The 22,415-nt window shown below is 39.8% G+C and overlaps 1 protein-coding gene across 4 annotated transcripts in view; it reads left to right on the top strand.

The window, feature by feature from the left end:
- The window catches only part of LOC123844709 (S-adenosyl-L-methionine-dependent tRNA 4-demethylwyosine synthase TYW1), a 205,474-nt gene extending 183,413 nt beyond the window's left edge, over positions 1-22,061 (top strand). For all 4 annotated transcript variants that reach the window (XM_045875474.3, XM_045875473.3, XM_045875472.3 and 1 more), the window contains one exon: positions 21,372-22,061. In XM_045875474.3, the coding sequence (XP_045731430.1) occupies positions 21,372-21,593 (222 nt within the window). In that variant the 3' untranslated portion in view covers positions 21,594-22,061. The remainder of the gene's footprint in view (positions 1-21,371) is intronic.
- The last annotated feature ends 354 nt before the right edge of the window (positions 22,062-22,415 follow it).

The raw sequence follows: 22,415 nt of genomic DNA on the forward strand, positions 1-22,415 counted from the left end.
CACAATAAAGATATTCTCTTGTCTTTTACATTCCATTGATAAAAAGTCAGCTACTGGTTTGTTGCTCCTTTTCAGATAATCTGCCGTTTTCATCCTTCTGGCTTCTTTTTTGGTTCTGCCCATATCCACAGGGAGTTCTCAGAAAGGGCCAAACAAATAAGTGAAATTTGATGTGATAAATGTAATAACAGTTATAGCTACCAGGTACAAGCCAGCATGAGGAGAGAGTCTGAGATGAACCTCATTATCTAATGTTTGTTGAGCACCCAAGATGCATCAGGCACTCTGCTGGGTACTAAGAATACAAAGATGAGTTAAGCAAATGGTCCCTGCCTTCAAGAATGGTCTAACAGAAAAAAAGGGCAACTATCAAAACAAATGCCCCCAAAGTTTTATCAGAGCAATGATGGAAGATTAGAATAGAGCCCAGAGGGGTGTACTTAGGATGATGTGGTACCATCAGGAGAGGCTTCACAGAGGAGTTGCTGTTTGACAGGATGTCCAGTGACAGCCCAGCTAGGAAGGACATTAAAGCAGAAAACCATACAAGGAAAGGTCCTTGGAGAAGGGCAGAGGTCTAGCCTGTTAGGAGAACGACAAGTAGTTCAGTATGGCTGGAGGTCAAAAGAATGGTTGAAGGGAAAGGAAGGGGGGTGATTGGTCAGTGGCAAGAGCACTGATGGTATTAAATGGCGTCCTAGTTGTGCCTTTTCCTATACAGCATGGGCAGGCACTGAAGGGTTTTAAGTAGGGGAGTGACCCAATCAGATTTGAGGTTCAGAAAAATTCCTCTAGCAACATTACAGGGGATGAACTGCAAGACTAAAAGACAGAGAAACCAGTTAAAAACTGTTGTAAGAATCCAACAGTCCGAGGGTGAAGTGATGAGGGTCTGAAACAAAGGGTGCGAAGGGAGAGAGAGGAGAGTGGTAGACTTGGTCAGATACGCAACGTAGGCCACTCTCTTTCATCCTAGGTGAGGCGTGGGCTGGTGTCACGTCAGTACTGCCAAGTAGATGTCGAAGTTCAGGCTCCCCACTCAGCCGCCATTGACCTGTGCGGGGAGGAGTGCCTCGGTATGGCTCATTTGGGGGTGGCAGTTCAGGCTCTCCTCTCAGCAACCTCTGATACCACTCTGACTAGGGAGGGAGGATCACCTTCCTGCTGCTCCCCAGTGACAGTATGGGATGGACGTGGGGACCTCGTTGCCCTTAGGCAGTGGTGGAAGTCTTGGCTCTCTGCTAAGCTTCCTCTGTCCCCACTCTAGCGTGGGTGGGGAGAGGCACCTTGCTAGGGCCAGGTGGAGGTCAATGCTCCTGAGACGACAGAGGGGGGTTGGGATGGCCCGATCCTCCGCCCCACCTTCTTGAGAGCTCCCCAGCAGCGAGGAGGGAGGGTACAGCTCAGTATGGCTGGGCAAATGTGAAAGTCTAGGATCCCGCCTAGGTGCTGACTGACCTGGGATGAGAATCGGGCATTTTTCTCATGGCCTAGGTTGGTTATTGCCAAAAGGTTTTCTGTCCTGCTAGCTAGGCTGCCCTTTTCCTGGTCCTTTGGCTAGGAAAAGCAGGTTTTTCATGGGGCTCTAAGATGTTTTTTTACTGTTGGTGCCCTTTGGTATTTCTGGATTGCAGGCTTCAGCCAAGCTTCTGGGCTCCAGCACCCAGTGCAGGATATAAGAGCCAAAAATAAAACCCAGGGAATGCACCACTGTTGTTCCTCAGGTCTCGAGGTCCCTAGCCAGTGTGCCTTCTTATATCTACCTTTAAAGTTTTATGTTTGTTTTATATGTCATATCCAGGGATTTTAGCTGTATAGTGGGAGAAAGAGGAAGAAGTGCATACACTCCATCTTGTCCAGAAACAGAAGTCTATGACCACGGTTTTGACATTTATAGTTTTTGGTTTGGTATCTCCTCAGTGAACATTAATGCCAGTCAACTTGGTACACCGTTTATTAGTAGATTATTTAGCAGATTATTTCCATGTAAATTGATTTTCTGTATTTATGTTAGAAGTGTCACCCAGTATGGTTACAAGGCTGCCCCTGCAATGTTACTGGAAAGATTTTCCTGAAACTTACATGAAAACATCCTTGCCTGATCCTTATCAGAGCCTATCAGATCCCATTTAATAAGTAGGCCAGCAGTTTACCGATGGATGCCTTTTGTTTTGTTTTGTTTTGTTTTTTCCCATGGATGCCTTTTTAAGGTTACAAAAAAACAGAGCTATAACCAAAAACCAAACAAAGGAAAGAAATAGAAAAACACAAAACAAAACCTAAAGACTAGAAGAATCCATAAAACAAATCATTTAGTTCATAAATATCAGAGTAGGTATTGACTGTTTAACAACCTCATTGTTTATACTGCCAATTCCAAGCTTATTGTTTCTCTGCTATATTTTTGAAACAGGACATTTCACAATGAACGTAAAAGAAAAACCTAGATATTTTATTTGATTCTTAATGGCTTTCACAATCGGGGCCTTTTCGGCCTTGTTACAGGCCCCCTCTCTGGGCCTTTACAAGGTACCGCCATGTTGCTTTTTTCCTCCTCCTTTGCCCAAGATAACCTCTTCTGCCAGAAATGTACTCACCACCCTGCCCCACCTCAGTTCATCTGCTGAATTTCTGCTCCTTAAAACTGTAAAACAAATCTTCTTGGGGGCTACTTTTCTCAGATCTATATGTGCATAGATAAGGCTGCCTTCTTTAAGGAGCTGTGGGTTCCTGGAACACAAGGATGTCATCCCCAGCCCTTGCTAGAGTCCTGGGGACACAGTAGATTCTTAGAGTTTGTTTAGTGAACTGACAGCCTCTTCACGGTCCTCTCCTTTCCTTCTTCACTGTCTTGCCTTCAGAAAGCAGAGACATTGTTCCATTGTACTTGCTAATTTGGATATGTATTTCCCTTCTTCCTTATTTGTTCGTTCATTCATTCATTCATTTATTCAATAAATATTTATTCTACTGAGTTTGCTATTTTATAGGTCATCAGTGACCTGCTAGTTGTTAAATACAGTTGTTTTCCTATTCACCATTTCCTCTCTGTTTTCCTGCAGCAGGAATCTGATGCTGATCCATGCTTTTTGAAAGTCTCTCCTGTCTACTATACTGTACTTTTCTGATTCTAGTAAAGTTGGCTAGCAGAAATAATAACATTGCCATAAAGTGCAGCACTGAATATCCTTCCATTGTGGCATTTCTTTCTTTATCCACTTGAAAAATTTTAAATTCTCTGATCTAGGATACCATGTAGCCCAAAGTGTAAGGTGAATTCTTTAAAAGAAAAAAAAAAAAATTCTTGGGCGCCTGGGTGGCTCAGTTGGTTAAGCAACTGCCTTCGCTTTGGCTCAGGTCATGATCCTGGAGTCCCGGGATCGAGTCCCACATCAGGCTCCTTGCTCGGCAGGGAGTCTGCTTCTCCCTCTGACCTTCCCCCCTCTCATGCTCTCTCTCTCTCATTCTCCCTCTCAAATAAATAAATAAAATCTTTAAAAAAAGAAAAAAAAATTCTAGAGATTTCAAGCGTTGGTTAAATATTTACATTTAGATGACCTTTAAAGATTCTGCATTAAATTAGTAAGATTTTCACAACATGGAACAGCCTCTGGAGAATCCATTATAATCTGTATTACCCTGTCCATCCCCAGGATACTCCATGGTCATTTTTTGCATCATTTATAGTGATCTTGTTATTGCCATATGTTATATCACATGCAAAGCATTTCTTAATTGTTAGTGGAATATTTTTTTAATGGATGATTATTTTTTTTACAACAGTTTTGTCATTTAGAAGTGATGTTTAGACTCTAGAAAAGGAGTTTCTGCTCTTGATAAGAGGGAGTTTCTTTAGTGGGTGGGAGTAGAACGTTCAATGAGTTTCTTTGACTTTGAACAAAGGAAAGACGAAGCAGACTCAAGTAAGTCAGCATATTTTAGTTCTAAGTTTGAGCTAGAGGGACAAAGAGGTAAGTACAGATGCCCACAGGAGACTGTCTACAGGGGGAGGGTGGGCCGGTCTGTGTGCTCTGGAAGGGAGGCCGGCATAAGAAGACACAGTCACGCTTCTGCTGTGTTTTCCATTAGCAGCTCAAATGTAACCTTGGACCTGTCAGTCTGCAAGCTAATAAGACCATGATGAATACAATACACTTTGAGAATTTTAGATTAGAAACAGTGAAGTCCTTCCTCTCTGCATATTGGTAACATCCTATTCAAGTGGATCACTGCCAGTGGAAACCAAGTAGTAGGTGATACATACGGCTTGCAAATCCACAAAGCATTGTTTTCAAACTTAATTGCTTACTTAAAAAAATAAATTTTATGTCTTAGTACATACAGTTTGGGATTTATGGAAAAGTCAAGAAGAACAGTGCAAAGAATTTCTCTATACTCTAGATTTGCCTTGTTATTAACATCTTACATTGGTATAGTACCTGTGTTACAGCTAATGAACCAATATTGCTGCATTTTTAGCCAAAGCCCATAGTTTAGATTTTCTTAGGTTTTACCTAATGTCCTTTTTCTGTTCTGTTCCATCCAGGAGGACACGTTATATTTAATTGTCACGTCCCTTTAGGCTCCTCTTGGCTACGGCAGTTTCTCAGACTTTCTTTGTTTTTGATAACTTTGACAGCTTTGACGAGTACTCATGAAGTATTTTATAGCCTACACCACTACTGAAATGTGTCCAGTGTTTTTCTCCTAAGACTTGGGTTGTGGGTTTTTAGGAGGAAGACCACAGGGGTAAAGTGCCATTTTCATCATACTGTATCAGGGATGCATACTGCCAACATGATTTACAACTAGTGATGTTGACCTTGGTCAGCCAATTGAGGTGGTGTTTCTCAGGTGTCTCCACTGTAAAATTACTCTTCCCCTCCCCTTTCTGTACATTTATTCTTTGGAAAGACGTCACTGTCTGCAGCGCATTTGTAAGGAGTGAGAGTTATGTTCCACATCCTTGAGGGTGAGATATATACATCAATAGGTTTATGTCTTTTCCCCAGTTTTTAATTTATTCAGTCATTTTTTATAACAGTATGGACTTACGGTATTTATTTTATACTTTGGGTTATAACCCATGTTATAATGTTTCTACTTTTGTCTACTTTTGTTGCTCAAATTATTCTAGCTCTAGCCACTAGGATCTCTTCTGGTTGGCTCTTGTGCTCCTTTGACATCAATGTTCAGGGCTTTATTTGTTTTTGTTTTTGAACACTTCTTTACTTTCTGGCTCTACAAGATGCTCCAGGCTCATCTTATATATTTTCTGCTCCAGTCCTAGAATCAGTTATTTCTGTCAGGAGCCCTGGTTCCTTTATTGAAGAATGGTGTTAGAAATCAAGATTTGGGTGAAGGTGTGCTTGTTGCTGCTAGGGTGTTGTTTCTTCTTTTACGCCCTCTAAAAGGTATATGACAAAGCAAAGAAATTGTGTGTATATTCTAGCCTTTGTATATACACATGGCTGTAAATATTTCTACATGTATCCATTTGTATCTATATTAAGCTAAACATATTAATGTCTCAAACTCTAATCCATTGCCAACATGACTCACTCTAGGCTCCTCTTCCTGCTTATTTGTAAATACCCCCTCTAACAGTGAGAAACCTAGCTCCTTTATATCAGCCGTCTATTTACTTAATCGTTCAGTTCCAATATACAAGTATAGCAGTATCAGAACTTTTAACCCTAGTTAAAAGTTTAACCTCTTTTGCTTACGTGTAGGTCCTTTTGCCTTTAGTAGTCTTAGAAGCTCACTCATTTCCAGAATTACTTAGCTCAGCACCTTTTCCTCTTCCTTCCCTTCAGTAAAGTTATTTCATACATTCATAACATAGTTAGATTCTCACACACAGTCTGCACCTCTTCCTGGGATCCCCTGACCTCCTAAATGATTTTTTTTAAATTTTCATATTTTAAAGTTCAGTATTTGTACTATAAAGTTGAATAGGCTTTGGAAAGTACATAATGTCATGAAAAGATGAATGAACATCTTTTCATATGCTTATTTGCCGCCTGTACATTTTCTGCGGTGAGGTGTCTGTTCAGATCTTTTGCTTACTTTTTAAATGGGTTTGTTATTTTCTCATTGTTGAGTTTTAAGTCTTCTTTATATATTTTGGATACATGCCCTTTATCAGATGTGTTTTGCAAATATTTTCTTCCAGTCTGTGATTTGACTCTTCATTCTCTTAACTACCTTTCTCAGAGCAAGCATTTTTAATAAAATCTGGCTTATCAACTTTTTTTTTCATGGATGATGCCAGGTTTCTAAACTCAAGGTCACCTAGGTTTTATCCTATGTTACCTTCTAGAAGTTTTATAGTTTTATATGTTTAGGTCTAAGATCTGTCTTGAAAGCTGTAAGATTTATATTGAGATTTTTGGGGGTTTTCTTTGTTTTGTTTTGTTTTTGCTTGTGGATGTCAAGTTGTTGAAGTACCATTTGTTGGAAAGACTGTTCTTCCTCCATTACATTGCCTGTGCTCCATTTTCAAAGATCAGTAGACTGTATTTGTGTGGGTCTCTTTCTGGCCTTTGTATTGTTCCATTGATCTATGTGTCTGTTCTTTCACCAATACTATGCAATCTTGACTTTTGTTAATTTTATTGCAAGTCTTGAAATTGGGTGGTATCAGTTCTCCAACTTGTTCATCTTCTTGGCTGTTGGGTTGGCTATTCTAGGTTGTTTGCCTTTTCATCTAAACTTTAGAATCAGTTTTTTAATACCTATAAACTAGCTTGCTAGGATTTTGTTTGGGATCGAGTTGAATCTACAGATCAAGCTAGGAAAAATTGACATCTTAACAATGTTCAGTCTTCTAATCCATGAACATGAAATAACCTCTTATTTAGATCTTCCAAACTTTTTTCACTTTTTTTCCTGCATAGAGATCCTATACATGTTTTGTTAGATTTACACATAAGTGTTTCATTTTTTTGAGGTTAATGTAAATGGTACTGTGTTTTTAATTTCAAATTCCAGTTGTTCATTGCTGGTATATGAGAAAGCAGTTAGCTAATATTTCTCAAAATATTGCCTCATATTTTGCACTCATGCTGTAATCACTTATTAGTTCCAGAGGGTATTTTGTTATTGTTGATTCTTTGGATTTTTCTACATCAATTAATCATGTTATCTATGCCTCTCTTCCCAATCTGTGTATCTTTTATTTCCATTTCCTGTCTTATTGTGTTAGCTAGGACTTCAAGTATGATGTTGATTAGAAATGGTAAAAGGGGACACTCTTGCTTTGATTCTGATTTTGTGGGAAAGCAACTGATTTGTCACCATTAAGTAGGATGTTCACTGTAGGGTTTTGGTAGATGTGTATCAGGTTAAGGACATTTCCCTCTATTTCTAGTTTGCTGAGAGTTTTTAATCATAAATCAGTTCGGATTTTTGTTATATACTTTTTCTGCAGTTGTTGATATGATCATATTTTTCTTCTTTAGCCTGTTGATATGATGTGTTACACTAACTGACTTTCAGATGTTGAACCAGCCTTGCCATACCTGGAATAAATCCCACTTGGTCATGGTGTTTAATTTTTTTAGTACGTTGTTGGATTTGACTTGCTAATATTTTGTTGCTTTTTACATATATGTTCAGGATAGTTACTGTTTTGTCGTTTTCCTTTCTTGTAATGTCTTTATCTTGTTTTGGTATTAGAGCAATGCTGCTTTCATAGACTGAGTTAAGAAGTGTTTTCTCTGCTTCTGTTTTCTGGAATAGTGAGAATTGTATTATTTTTCTTAAATATTTGGTAGAATTCACCAGTGAACCTGTCTGGAACAGGATGTTGTCAAGCTGCTTCTCGCACCCACCTGTCTCTCAGCCTTTCTCACCAGCTCCTTCCCATTTTCTTTTTCTCCCTCTTTTTCTCTTGGCTACTTTTGGTTCTTCATTTCTCATATCACCTGGTACGGCTGCTGTAGTCCCAACTTAACTTAAATAGAAGTGATAAAAGCAGGCGTCCTTCTCTTGTTAACTGATCTAAGAGGAAAGCTTTCAGTCTTTCACCATTGAGTATAATGTTTACAGTGGGTTTTTATATATGGTTTTTATTATGTCAAGGTATTTTCCTTCTATCCCTAGTTTGTTGAGTATTTTTATCATGAAAGGATGTTAAAATTTGTTGAATGCTTTTTCTGCATCAGTTGAGATAGTCATGTGGTTTCTTTTTTCTCTTCTGTTAATGTGATGTAATACATTGATTTTCCTATGTTGATCCATCTTTGCATTCCAGTAGTAAATCTCACATGGTTTGGTATATAATCTTTTTAGTATGCTTCTGAATTTGCTTTGATATTATATTGTTGAGGATTTTTGCGTCGGTGTTCATAAGGGATATTGGCATGTCTTTTTTTTTTTTTTTTTGTAGTATCTTTGTCTGGCTTTAGTAGGCAAGCCTCATAAGGCTGAGTTAGGAAGTATTCCCTCCTCTTCAGTTTTTGGAAAAATTTGAGAAAGACTGGTATTAGTTCTTCTTTTAAAGTTTAATAGACTACAGCAGTGAAGCTATCAAGGCCAGAGTTTTTTTTTTTTATTGGGAGATTTTTAGTTACTGATTCAATCTCCTTACTAATTATTGGTCTATTCGTATTTTCTGTATCTTTGTCAGTTAGTCTTGGTAGGTTTTGTGTTTCTAGGAATTTGTCCTTTTCATCTAGATTGTCCAATTTGTTGGTGTACATTTATAATAATCTCTTATAATCCTTTTTATATCTGTAGAATCAGTAATAATGTCCCAACTTTCATTTCTGATTTTAGTTATTTGAGTCTTTTCTCTTTTTTTCTCAGTCAGGCCAGAGGTTTGTCAATTTTGTTGATCTCTTTGAAGAACCAGCTTTTGATTTCAGTGCTTTTTTTCCCTCTTTTTCTACTCTCTATTTCATCTCTGCACTAACCATAATTATTTCCATTCTTCTGCTAGCTTTTGGTTTAGTTTTTTTTTTCCTCTCATTCCTTAAATTGTAAGATTAGGTTGTTGATTTAAGATCTTACTTTTTTTTTTTTTGAGATCTTACTTTTTAAAGTAAACCTTTATAGCGATAAATTTCTTTCTTAGTACTGCTTTTGCTATGTCCCATAAGTTTTGGTATGTTGTGTTTTCCTTTTCACTTAGTCTCTTAAGTATTTGCTAATTTCCCTTACAATTTCTTTTTGATCCACTGGTTGTTTAGGAATGTGTTGTTTAATCACCACAAATTTGTGCATTTTCCAGTTTTCCTTCTGTTACTGATATTTAACTTTATCTCATTATGGTTAGAGGGATACTTTATATGATGTTTATCTCTTAAAATCTGTTTAGATTTAATTTGTGGCCTAACTAAGATGGTCTGTCCTGGAAAATGTCCCATTAAAACTTGAGAAGAATGTATATTTTGTATTATTGGGCAGACTGTTATTTATTGTGTTGTTCAAGTCCTTTGTTTCCATACTGCTGTCTGGTTGTTTTATCCATTATTGGGAATGGGATACTGAACTCTCCAGTTATTATTGTAGAGCTGTCTATTCTTCCATTCAATTCAGCCAATATCTGCTTCATATATTTTGATGATCTGGTACTAAATATGTAAATGTTTATAATTATTGTATCTTGCTGTATTGAACCTTTAATTAATATAAATTGTCCTTCTTTCTGTCTTATAATCTTTTTAATTTGAAGCCTATTTTGTGTGATATTACTATACCACTCCTGCTCTCTTTTGGCTACTGTTTGCATGGAATATCTTTTTCCCTCCTTTCGTTTTCAACCTGCGTGTGTTTTTGGATATAAGGTAAGGCTCTTATAGATAACATATTGTTGGAGAGACAGAGAGAGAGAGAGCGTGTGTGTGTGTGTGTGTGTTTAATCCATTCTGGCAATCTCTGATTTTTTTTGAGTGGAGAGTTTAATTCATTTACATTTAAAGTGATACTGATAAAAAAAAGGGGGGGGAGGACTTCTGTCATTTTGCTGTTTGTTTTTCTTATGCCTTATATAAGCTTCTTTGTCAACCCCTCTTAACATTTTGCAGATATTATTCTGTTGTCTTCCAGCATAATGTTCTAGAATCTTTCATCATTGATGAGCTCTCTGGTGTTATTATTCCTTAGTTTGGTGTCTGCTGATAAACTCAACAATCAATAACTTTTATTAAGTTCACTTTGATAATGCTGTGCATGCATTAATTCATTTAATTCTTAGAAAAATCCTATGAGTCATAAATATTACTTTTCTTCACATTCTAAGGGAGCTATCTCAGGCCAAGAGAGCACAAGCACAATTAGAATTCAATCCCAGATATTTCAAAATACAAATGACATGGTGACCATGACATCATACTGTCTCTCAAGTGCTACAGAGCAGTCAGACAAGATAGGGAGATGGAGGTAAGTGTCTGATGAGAACAGCGCAGATCCCCACCCCGCTCACCAAGAAGCAAGTTCATGGATCTCCTTCAAGGTCAACTCTGAGAAAGTTTTTGCCACATTTGAGGCCTTGTACGTAACTCAGTGTTGATCACAGACTCCTCTCTCTTGGACATATAAATTTGCAGTCTGTAAAGGGAGGGAAGGAAGAGCTGTCACTTCCCTAAGCCCTTCTTTCTTGGAGTAGGAAGGGAATTGTGTGTCTCCATTTAGGTCTTATGCAGTGATCTCCTAACAAAAGCTACTGACAGGATAATTTTGCCTTCTGTGATACGTGTGGAACTCATGCTTATCAGAGGCCTGGTTGCTTCTAATAATTACTTTCAGAAAAAATGTCAGAGAAAATTGGCATTTTGGTGACATTGACGAGAGGACTTAGCTCTACTCCAACAAAATTGTAGATGAAGATTGAAATTCCAGAAATTGAGTTTCCAGATTTAAAAACTTTTTAATTGCACTTGGATATATCTATAATTCAAATGCATTGTTGTAGTTTTGCTTCTCAAAGTGGTTCCTCAGAAAAAAGGAGGCAACTCTGCTCGGCTCTCCACTGTTGCAGGCAGTCAGGTACACTTGGGAAGTCTTTGTGATCTTTGCTGCCTCTTACCCAAAGAACAAACAACACAGCTGTAGCTAGGGTACTCAAGAACGAAATTCATAAATCTGGGAAGTTAAGTACTACCATAGCGCTCTTTTTTTGTGTTCCAAAATCACTTCTCCCTCACACTACCCTGGGATTTCCTCTGCTCCTTCCCAGTTCACATGTACTTCTGAGTTATGAGGAGGCCCGGCAGCCCCTCTTCCATCCTCTAACCGGTACTTTCCCAGGGGTTTGGTAAGTATTACTGTATGTCTGGAGGACCAAACTTAAGAAATAACCAACACTAAGATCATAATTTCTTGAGAGTGTGAAAATTCAAATGAAATGTATGAGTCTTTTTTTGGTTAGTGTTCTTTTTTATTTTTGTATTATTCTACTTTGTCCATTGTGTGTGGACTTTGAGTTTTGGTTGTAATTTTACCCAAAGAAAGGGCTGATCTTGGCCCTCAGCTTCTAGGAGGTGATTTCCAAGCTCTTGGAATGTCCTGCCTGTGAAGAGTGTCCTTGTTTATCTGGGGGACTTAGACCACACCTGATAGTCTAAGCATGTGATTTAGGGCAGGGGCTTTAGACTACACAATATTTGTTTGACCTTCAGAGGAGCTGGAAACTAAAGTCAGCCACGCCGCAATCAACTATGTCTAGGTGACCAATCCCAATTAAAACTCTGGACATTAATTGGGGTGCCTGGGTGGCTCATTCGCTTAAGCATCCCATTCTTGATCTTGGCTCAGGTCATGATCTCAGGGTTGTGAGATCAAGCCCTACTTAGGGGTCCATGCTGGGCTTGGAGCCTGCTTAAGATTCTCTCTCCCTCACCCTCTGCCCCTCCACCCTCCTCCCCTTTAAACAACAACAACAAACTCTGGACATCGAGGTTCTGGTGAGCTTCCTAGGTTGGCAGCACTCTGTGCCTATTCTTGCACATCACTGATGGCTGAGATTAGCTCTGATCACTATTCCAGTGAAGGAGGACAACTGGAAACTCCATGCATGGATCTCTCCTAGAGTCTGTCCCATATGGCTCTTCCCTTGGCTGATTTTAATCTGTGTCCTTATGCTGTAATAAGCCATACTGAGTCTAACAGCTTTCAGTGAATTCTGTGGGTCCTTCTAGTGAATTGTCAAACTGAAGATGGTCTTGGGAACCCCTGAATTTACAATTGGTGACAGAAGTGAGGGTGGTCTTGGGGACTCCTGAACTTTGAAGAGTTGTATCTATTTTCAAATCCCACACTCACCGTTTCTCATTTTTCTTATCTGAAAAATAGCAGTAACTTTGTTTACAGGGTTATTGTGTTGGCTAAATTAAGTGACAAATGTGAGGCAACTGGAATAGTGCCTTGCCTGTAATAGGCCTTTAATAAAGAGTCTGCCCTAAAGGTGCTGATAATTTGACTTTTCCGTAAAGAATACTGCAGTATCATGTGGAGGAAGATTTGCACAAACTCTCTCCAGTGGTGATACTAATCAACAGCTCTTGATTTGCTCTTTTTAGCTCATATGCAGGATTTCCTCCTTATTTTTAACTCTTGGATGTGTAGAAATATGATGCCTTTGAATGATTAGAACTTTCCCTGTAGTTACACAGTATTTATAATTTAAGACCTGGAATAACTTCAGCACAGCATGGTTGAGGCATGAGATTGACAGGCCAAATGGTAAGAATTTTTGTTTGTGGCATTTTGAGTTTAAGTAGCTGTGGATATTCCATATACACTTCTCTGTATGGAAGATACTATTGAAACTAATGGGAAGTCAGTTCTTCATCTACAAAAAAAAGAAGAAATGTGCTCACCTAGACTGCGTATGCTATTAGGAACCAGTTAAGATAATGGGAGGAATATCTCTCACTGTGGCAGTTTTACTTCTTTAATTATTATTTTGCCAGAAGGGACAAAAGCTGTGTAAATAAAACAGAACCAATCAAAGGCAGAGCAAGCTAATTTTAGAGGTCTGCATATAAATCTTTTGTTTCCCCTGCATTTGCCTTGGAACAGACAGTCTCTGTTGTGCTGTACTTGGGTAGAGAAATAATAGACAGCATGCTTCTCCTCAGTGTGCTCATTGTTTATACTTCATGTTGAGGAAGGTTGAAGGACGCTAAGAATTTGGAGCCTACAGATTATTTTCTTTGGCTTTTAGATCAGTTAAACAAAGGGAGTTAACTTAGAAATATGATACTTAAATAAATCCAGGGGTGAAAAAAATCTCTTTGCACCCCAAAATGCTTGAAAGACACCATGGTTATTATTAGTTCTGTCATTTTTCTGGTTTGACAGCTTACAGTGTGTGATAATGTAATGACCATAGGCTCTTGAACACCCATGAATTTGAATCTTGGCTCTTCCACTTGCAGAGGATAGGACCTTTGGCATATTTGTTACTACTTAGCTGTTTTGGACTTTTGCCCTTGTTTTAAAGAGGAGAATCCAACCACATGAGTTTTGTTACACAAGTGGGTTTGTACATGAGTGGGTTATACAAGCTAGAGAACCAAACATGGTGCCCAGTGCACAGTAGGATGCTTCATAAATGTTGGTCACCACCACTGTCGTGCAGGTCTTCCCCTTTCCTCCCCCCATGTTTGTTGGTTTGGGTTGTTGATAGGATACTCTTCCCTTGCTTTGAGAGATTGGTCATTACTATTTTACATTTTGTTTTTTAGTTTTATAAAAATTCTACATAGACAATTTAAAAAGCCAAAGTTTATTACAAAAATCAGCAGTCCCTTGTGTTTTCCTCAAACATAGCTTCTTTTCCTCCTCTCAAGCAACAACCACTTTCAACTTTGGGGTGATTATTTTGGTATTTGTCTTTATATCTCTAAATAACATACTTAATATTGCTGCTCTTCATTGTTTTTTTTTCATTGTCTCTTTATACTATGGAAATGAAATGAGGCTCTCCCCTACCTTTGCTCATCACACCCTTTCCTATTCTCCCACCTTTGCAATTCATGCATAGCATAGTTTTATGCATTATATGACCAAATGAACAGTGTTCACTGTTAAGCAGTGCAGTCTGCTATGATTGCTGTTTGTTTCCAGCATACCTTTTGGTTTCTTTGGAGTTAATATTTATCTTATTTTTTCTTTGTCTAGATTTCTATATTCTTTAGCTAAACGAACTCTCAAATTCTCTGCCACCTATATCTCCTCTCAGACTTTCAGATGTGTTGGGTTCTCTATCATGTTCATCTATTTATTTAAAAAAAATTTTTTTTTAAAGATTTTATTTATTTATTTGAGAGAGAGAGAGTGAGAGAGAGCACATGAGAGGGGGGACGGTCAGAGGGAGAAGCAGACTCCCTGCCGAGCAGGGAGCCCGATGCGGGACTTGATCCAGGGACTCCAGGATCATGACCTGAGCAGAAGGCAGTCGCTTAACCAACTGAGCCACCCAGGCGCCCTAAAAAAATTTTTTTAACTATTTTAATTCAATTAATTAACATATAATATATTATTGGTTTCAGAGGTACAGGTCTGTGATTCATCAGTCTTATATAATACCCAGTGCTCTTTACATCACACGCCCTCCCTAATGCCCACCACCCAGTTATCCCATCCCTCCACCCCCTCTCCCCTCCAACAATCCTCAGTTTGTTTCCTATGATTGAGTCTCTTATTGTTTGTCTCCTCTCTGGTTTCATCTTGTTTTATTTTTTCTTCTCTTCCCCGATGATCCTCTGTTTTGTTTCTTAAATTCCACACCATTGAGATAATATAATTGTCTTTCTCTGATTGACTTATTTCACTTAGCATAATACCCTCTAGTTCTATCCATGTCATTGCAAATGGCAAGATTTCATTTTTTTGATGGCTGTGTAATATTCCCTTGTATATATATATACCACATCTTCTTTATCCATTCATCTGTCGATGGACATCTGGGCTCTTTTCCATAGTTTGGCTATTGTGGAAATTGCTGCTATAAACATTGGGGTGCAGGTGCCCCTTTGGGTCCCTACATTTGTATCTTTGGGGCAAATACCCAGTAGTACAATTGCTGGGTCATTCGGTAGCTCTATTTTCAACTTTCTGAGGAATCTTCACACTGTTTTCCAGAGTGGCTGCACCAATTTGCATTCCCACCAGGAGTGTAGGAGGGTTCCCCTTTCTCTGCATCCTCGCCAACATCTGTCGTTTCCTGACTTGTTAATTTTAGTCATTCTGACTGGTGTGAGGTGGTATTGCATTGTGGTTTTGATTTCTATTTCCCTGATGCTGAGTGATGTCATGTTCATCTTTTTTTTTTTTTTTAAAGATTTTATTTATTTATTTGACAGAAAGAGAGGGATCACTATGTCAGCAAGAGAGGGATCACAAGCTGGGGGAGTGGGAAAGGGAGAAGCAGGCCCCCTGCTGAGCAGGGAGCCCGATGCGGGGCTCGATCCCAGGACCCTGGGATCATGACCTGAGCTGAAGGCAGACGCTTAATGACTGAGCCACCCAGGCGCCCCCATTTTCATCTTTTTAAAGGAATCTCCCCAGAGGCACTTTCTGACCCACCTGCTTTGGACACACAACTGTCATACTGGGACTTCCTTGAGCTCTCTCTTGTGTGGGATGTCTTGTTTTTTTTTTTTTGTTTTTTTTTTTGTTTTGTTTTTTTTTAAAGATTTTATTTATTTATTTGACAGAGAGAGAGCGAGAGCAGGAACACAAGCAGGGGGAGTGGGAGAGCGAGAAGCAGGCTTCCTGCCGAGCAGGGAGCCCGATGTGGGACTCGATCCCAGGACCCTGGGATCATGACCTGAGCCGAAGGCAGACGCTTAACGACTGAGCCACCCAGGCGCCCTGGGATGTCTTGTTTTGGGGATCCCTGAATCATTCAGATGAAACATCCTCCAGTAGAGTCCTGAGAAGGGTTATGTGGGAGGTCCAATTTATTGAGAACTTAAATGTCTAAAAATGTTTTTATTCTCCCTACACACTTGATTGATAGTTTTGCTGGGTATGGAATTCTAAGCTGCATACTCGCCCCTGTGCAGTCGGAACCACTGTCTGAGCTCTCACTGTGGTGGTTGAGAACTCTGAAGGCATTCTGATCCTTAATCCTTTGTGGATGACCGTTTTTCCCTTGTTAGGATTTCCTTTTGTCTCCACTGTTTGAAATTTCACTGAGATGTGCCTCAGGCAGTGTGTCTATTCTTATCCTTTGTGCACCCCTTTAATCTGGAAACTCCTGCCCCTCACTTCATAAATTCTTTTTCCAGAATTATTTCACTGAGGATTTCCTCCTTCCTATTTTTTCTCCTTTCTTTCAAAAACTGGTGTTATTTTAAATTGGGTCTCTTGGGCTAGTCCTTTAGTTTTTTATTTATTTTTTTAGTACCTTCTCTCCTGTTTAGGAAATTCTCTTAAAATTTTTTTCTTAACTTTCCTGTGAATCTTTCATCTTTGCTCCTGTAGTTTTAAAGTCTAAGGTTCTTTTCATTCCTTGAGTGTTTCTTTTTATAGGGTAACTTTTTTTATGGATACAGTATTGTCTCATTTCTCTGAGGATAGTTGTTTTAGTTTAGTTGTTTGGGGTTTCATTTTGTTTGCTGTTTTCTTGCCTACACTCTGTTTACTCTGTTACTCTTTTCCTTTGGTTTACTTTTAGTTCTCTTGTTAGAAGTTTTCTTCACATGTTCACTAGTTGTCTGCTCATATTTAAGTGGGAAACTAAAAAACGTATTGAAGTCCTAAGTCTGTGGACTGGGCTTGACTTTATCTTAGAGAAATCTAGCTGAGTCATTTCCTTAGGAAAACCCAAATAGTACTTTTCAGTCAGTCCTCTTGGGCTGGCCAGAAGGGTCTCCTGCTTTCCCCAGGCTGCATGACCATCAGAGGTAGGGAAGCGGGCAGGGGATTAGGGCTGTTCTGAACTCTCATTTCTGTTTTCAGCTCTACCTGCTACCCCCTAGTCCATGGATTTTCTCTCCTACTGTCTTATGAGAATAAATCTGTCTTCTGTTGGGGAGGGTGGTGGGTAGGTTGGGCAGCTGCTCAGCTGTGTGTATATGCAGGGTGTGGAGGAACTTGGGATTCTAACAGTTTCTTACACAGTATATAAATCTATCTTTGGGGCTTTTTTGGGGGTGCAGGGAGTTGGTGCTTCTTCTGTCCCTACTTCTAGAGGTGTCTGGTACCACCAGTTTCCAGGCCTTTGGGGAATTCTGAGGTATCAATCAGGTCGAATCTTGGATTTTTCTACTTGCTAGCTTCAGATGCAGTTCTCTTGGGTCTGCTGAGCCAGTTATTGCTACAAGTTTGATACTCTTTTCTCCTCTCCTGATCTCTTTGCTTTTACAGGTTTATATATCTTTTAGATATACCTTTAGTGTCACTCGAGTGGGATTTCAAGAAGTGAAGTACATGCATGTGTTTAATCTGTCATCTTTAACAGACTCTTTTTAAACATTAAAATAATAAAGAATCTATTTGTCATTATTCTGTTCAATGAAATTTTCCCTCTGTGAAAGAGAGAAAATAATGAGAACACAACCCTTGGTACTGCTGTTTGTTCTGGACGATGGGAGCCCATGGCACTGGCCCATCTGCCCCACAAGGCCACAGATCCTTAGCAGTCTGGCTTTCTCAGCTAGGGCCATACTTTATTGCACTTGTGGTGTGTTTTTGAGATCATCTGTGACCTTTTGAGTTTATTTATAATTCTGCATAGATTTGCCACTTCCCTTACTGTTGGATTTGAGGAATTCTTGAAGCAGGGTGACGTCCTGTCTCAGCATACTTAACCTCAAATTTTATGATTTGGGGTTTTATTCTCCTGTTTATGCATCTCCGTCTTCCAGCCATATTTTTCTGCCAGTCATACCAGATTTTGCCCTTTTAGCTTCTGCCTTTTGCCTGAAACAATTTGACTTTTTCTGAGTTATTATTTAGTATTATTCTCAGATTGTCTTGAGAGGGGGCATAAATGGATTCATTTTTGTCTTAGGAGTCTGATGGCTTAGTGTTAACAAATTTAAGAGTTAACTGCTATTCTAGACTGAATATTAATGTCCCTTCAGAATTCACATGTTGATGACCTAAGCCCCCCAGGGGGTATGTATTTAAGACAAGGCCTCTAAGGAGATAATTAAGGTTAAATGAAGGTCATAAAGGTGGGGCCCTGATCTGATGGGATTGGTGTCCTCATAAGAAGAGACTCCCCACTGCCCCCCCACTGTGAAGCCACAGTGAGAATGTGGCCATCTACCGGAAGCTTCATCTTAAACTTCTAGCCTCCAGAACTGTAGGAAAACTAATATCTGCTGTTTAAGCCACCCAGTCTGTGGTATTTTGTTATGGTAGATACCAAAAAGCTAATATACCTGCTCTTCTTAGACTTTAGCAATCAGAGTTGTCAGTTGTCAGATGTTAGCTTATAGTTGTCATATTTGTGCAACTGACTTCCTCCATTTTAAGCCACAGTTAGAATTCTGTAGTCAGAGGAAACCAGATCTTAATTGCATTAGGGGTTAGGGAACCTACCAGCCTATAGCAAGTGACTTTTTTTTTTTTTAATGAAATCATTGCCATAGTTTTGTGAAAGTTGTGTTTCCAGAGCCTCTGTGTGTATGTGTGTGTACACTAGATTGAGATACAAAATATACTTCTTATTGTAAGTTGTGGTGAAAAAGATTTTAAGTCTGTTGCTCTAGTTTAAGCTAATTTTTTAGTCCCTGTTAGAATACCCATGGCAAGTGATGATTGGTGGAGTTTGAGGGAAAAGGTAGACCAGGACTGTGGACCCTGTGGGGTCAGACTTTGGAATCCAAAAAGGGACCTAGAGATCTAAAGTCCAAAGGGAGAGGCATAGGGAAGAGGAGAATTCGGTTATCTGTTTCACCCAGCAAGCGAAGCAGAGAGCCCCTAGGAGGACTTTTCGCATAGCACCAAGCTCCGGGAGGGGCTGGGAGCGATTTATCACATCTTCCTCTGCACTCTGGGAGTGCCTTATGCATAACCTCACTCACTGCACACGCCACGTTATATTATAATTATTTTTAAAATATCTGTGACTGGGGGCACCTGGGTGGCTCAGTCATTAAGCGTCTGCCTTCGGCTTGGGTCATGATCCCAGGGTCCTGGGATCGAGCCCCACGTTGGGCTCCCTGCTCCGCGGGAAGCCTGCTTCTCCCTCTCCCACTCTCCCTGCCTGTGTTCCCTCTCCCGCTGTGTCTCTCTCTGTCAAATGAATAAATAAAATCTTTAAAAAAAAAAAATATCTGTGACTGGGCCAAGTCCATAGTTAGCACTCCATAACTGTTAGAAGAGGGAGGAATAAAAGGTAGCCATCGTTATTGGCCTCATGTTACTGTCATCCATGGTAACGACATGTTTACTCCTCCACCAGCTGGAGTGTTACCCGATTCCAGTAAGGGGTGAGTAGTGCGCCCCTCCGTGAGTCCGCTCTGAAAACAGCACAGTCTCGTTTATAGAGCCAGTAGCAGCGGAATCACATGCTCCCTCTCAAGATGTCAGTAGAACAGGTGGAAATTTCCTTCATTGTGTGGTCTTCTAGCTTTGTTAAGAGGTAAGGAGAAGGAGGCCAGGCCCCTGTATGTCCTAAGCGCCGGCATAAATGGTACGTCAGATATATTCACAAAGCCAGCAGTATTGATGCCGGGTAGACTGGGCTGGGGAGGTCACTCCAGAAGCAGTTCTCCTATGTCATGGGCCAGGTTCAGGGGAGTGAGGTCCTGTGGCAGGTGAACTCTCATCACCTCAAGGGATTCGGGAAGACTTCCCAGAGCGAAAGGCGTTTATGAGGGAACCTGAGGCATGAGTAGGTGTTGGTCAGACAGAGGGAGTAGGATAGGAATCACGTGAGAGGGCAGTTAGCTCATGAAGAGCCTCCAGATGGAGGTTTGATATTTGCACTGCAGATTCTCAGGAATGGGGCTCTACTGTGTTGGAGAGTAGATTCTGTAGCTCAGAATCTCAGTCTGCAGAAGGTGGAAGCAGCCAAACCTGGCATCAGAAGACCCATCAGCAGGATGATGGTCGCTGAGTACCAGAAATGAGGGCCTGTGTTAGGATCGTGTCGGGACGATAGAAATGCTGCTAACGAGGAATGCATGGGGCCTGACGTTTTTTGGATGTGAGGGGCCAGGGAGGGGTGGGGGCACCTTTGACTCTGGAGTTCTGAGGCTCAGTACCCAGGGATGACGGATTGTTTTCATGGTAGTAGAGAACATTTGAGAGCAGTCTGTCTTGGGAGGAAATGATGGGGAGATGTGGATTTTGTATCTTAGGTTAGAGTTTTCATAGAGGCCCTTGGGGCACCATTTCAAAGAATGGTCTTATTAGAAGATAATTTCTCATGATTCATAGATAGACTAAACTTTTCCATTTATTTGGTACTTTTTTCACACTAGAAACCTCTTAGCTGTTGGGTAAAAAATCAGATGTCATTGAAATTCAGCATATTTTAATATTCTGAATCCAAGAAGCTATACATTTTCAATATTTTTCTCAGCTAGAACATGAAATTGTTATTTCACTTGGTTCATAATCAGCGTTTTTTAGAAGACAGCAGCTTAATGGAATGATTTTTCTGTTAATAAATCAGGTATCTACGTATTATATATTTACACAAATGAGTTCCAAATAGATGCTTTGAGTCAAAAGCCTTCACAGTTCAATTAGTAATTCCTTGAGAGCTTCATCAACTTATTTTCTGGTTTCTTCGTTCCTGGTCATTATTCTACAATGACTTTTGAGAAGCAGTTTTCTTAAAAGAGTACAAATTGAATTATTCCCCTTTAGTGAATTGAAATTCTTAACAAGGCTTTCCACTAATGAGGTGTTGTATCCATGTTAGGTTAAACAGGCTAGTTTGAGCCATTTAGTTAGCATTTCAGAATTAGAAGTCATTGATTAAAGCTTCACTAATAACTCAAGCACAGTTTAATAATAAAACGGATCCCACTCGGTGCTGCTAACACAACCAGGAAAACTCATACCAAATAGAAAGTGGCAACAACAGGAATTAGAATTAACTCGTCCATTAACACATGATAATGCCAAAAAAATTTAATTAACCTTCTTTCAGTGATACTGCTAAAGATAAACTTGACTTGCAATTCCAGGATGAGTTCTTTATTCAGCACTTGGCTCTTCCTCATCCAGCGTAGCAGCAATCCTAGCAGTCCTGGGGGAAAAGAAACCTCCCCTCTGACTGTCGTTCATTCAGCTTTGATATGGAACCATATCTGGAGCATGCAGGAATTTTCTTTAACTTGATAGGGAGAAAAGAAATCAGGCTTATCTTTGAATTTTTAAAATATTTGTTTTCCTTTTTTTTAAATGGATGTTTTTACTTCTGACCTGACTACACTTTTTCTTTCCAGTTTAAGATTGATAGCGAGTGGTGGACATGGATCGATTATAACCGCTTCCAGGAGCTCATGCAGGAATATGAAGACAGTGGCGGATCAGCAACTTTCAGCTCAAAGGATTATGTGGCGAAAACTCCTCACTGGGCATTATTTGGTGCCTGTGAAAGAGGCTTTGATCCCAAGGACACAAGATATCAGAGAAAGAACAAATCAAAGGATATTTCTGGATGTTGAGATTCATCTGACCATAGGGTACTGAAGGACAAGAACTGATGGCCCTGAAGGTTCTCACCCCCTGCTGTGATTTTTCCAAGGACACATTACACGAGTTCTATTTCATGTAGAGGGGACGCAAGTCACGTCCCGGGGTTGCTTTCCAGAGCTTAGGCCCTCTCCTGATTTGACTTCTTAGAGGACCACCGTTCCAGGGGAAGGACATGGTCCTTAGAATGGAACCGAGGGCTTTGAATTATAACTTGTGAAACTCACTAGAATGTTGTTCCTGGGGTGTTGTGAGGAATGAACTGGGTTCTTGGCCTTTGTGGATTGTTCCTCCCCAAGATAAGTGTATCTACTCCCTCCAGGACCTCCATCCCTTCTTTATATCTTAAGATAACACCTCCCGGGACTCATTCAAGTTGTCGTAATTCTTGATTATTTTTAAATACTGCATAGATTACATTAAATTTTTGCTTCGTACCAGCCCTTTATGAAATTGAATTGGATCTACATGTACTAGATCTCATTCCATTCTCCTACAAATTGCCATGGAAGGCCTGGGGGGCGGTGTTCGCGTCGGAGCCCTCTTCCGTAGGAGGAATGCCCTGGGATGCCAAGGAGTAATTAGTCTTGCAGACAGACTTCGAACCCCTGTACACCTTCCTCACAGAGCAGGTCCCCATCTTCTTTTCCCTCTTGTAGCCTGAGCTACTTTACACAATCTGTTTTTAGGGCTCAAGTTTTTTCTCATTGAAAACATCATTAAATACTTAATAGTTTTTAAAAATATCATAGTTATTTTTTAAAAAATTCCTTTATCCTAAAAATTTAATTAAT

The sequence above is a fragment of the Mirounga angustirostris genome, unplaced genomic scaffold (genome assembly GCF_029215605.1).
Source record: "Mirounga angustirostris isolate CCGP_5_RB_7025 unplaced genomic scaffold, mMirAng1.0.hap1 SCAF_5, whole genome shotgun sequence".
NCBI classification, from domain to species: domain Eukaryota; kingdom Metazoa; phylum Chordata; class Mammalia; order Carnivora; family Phocidae; genus Mirounga; species Mirounga angustirostris.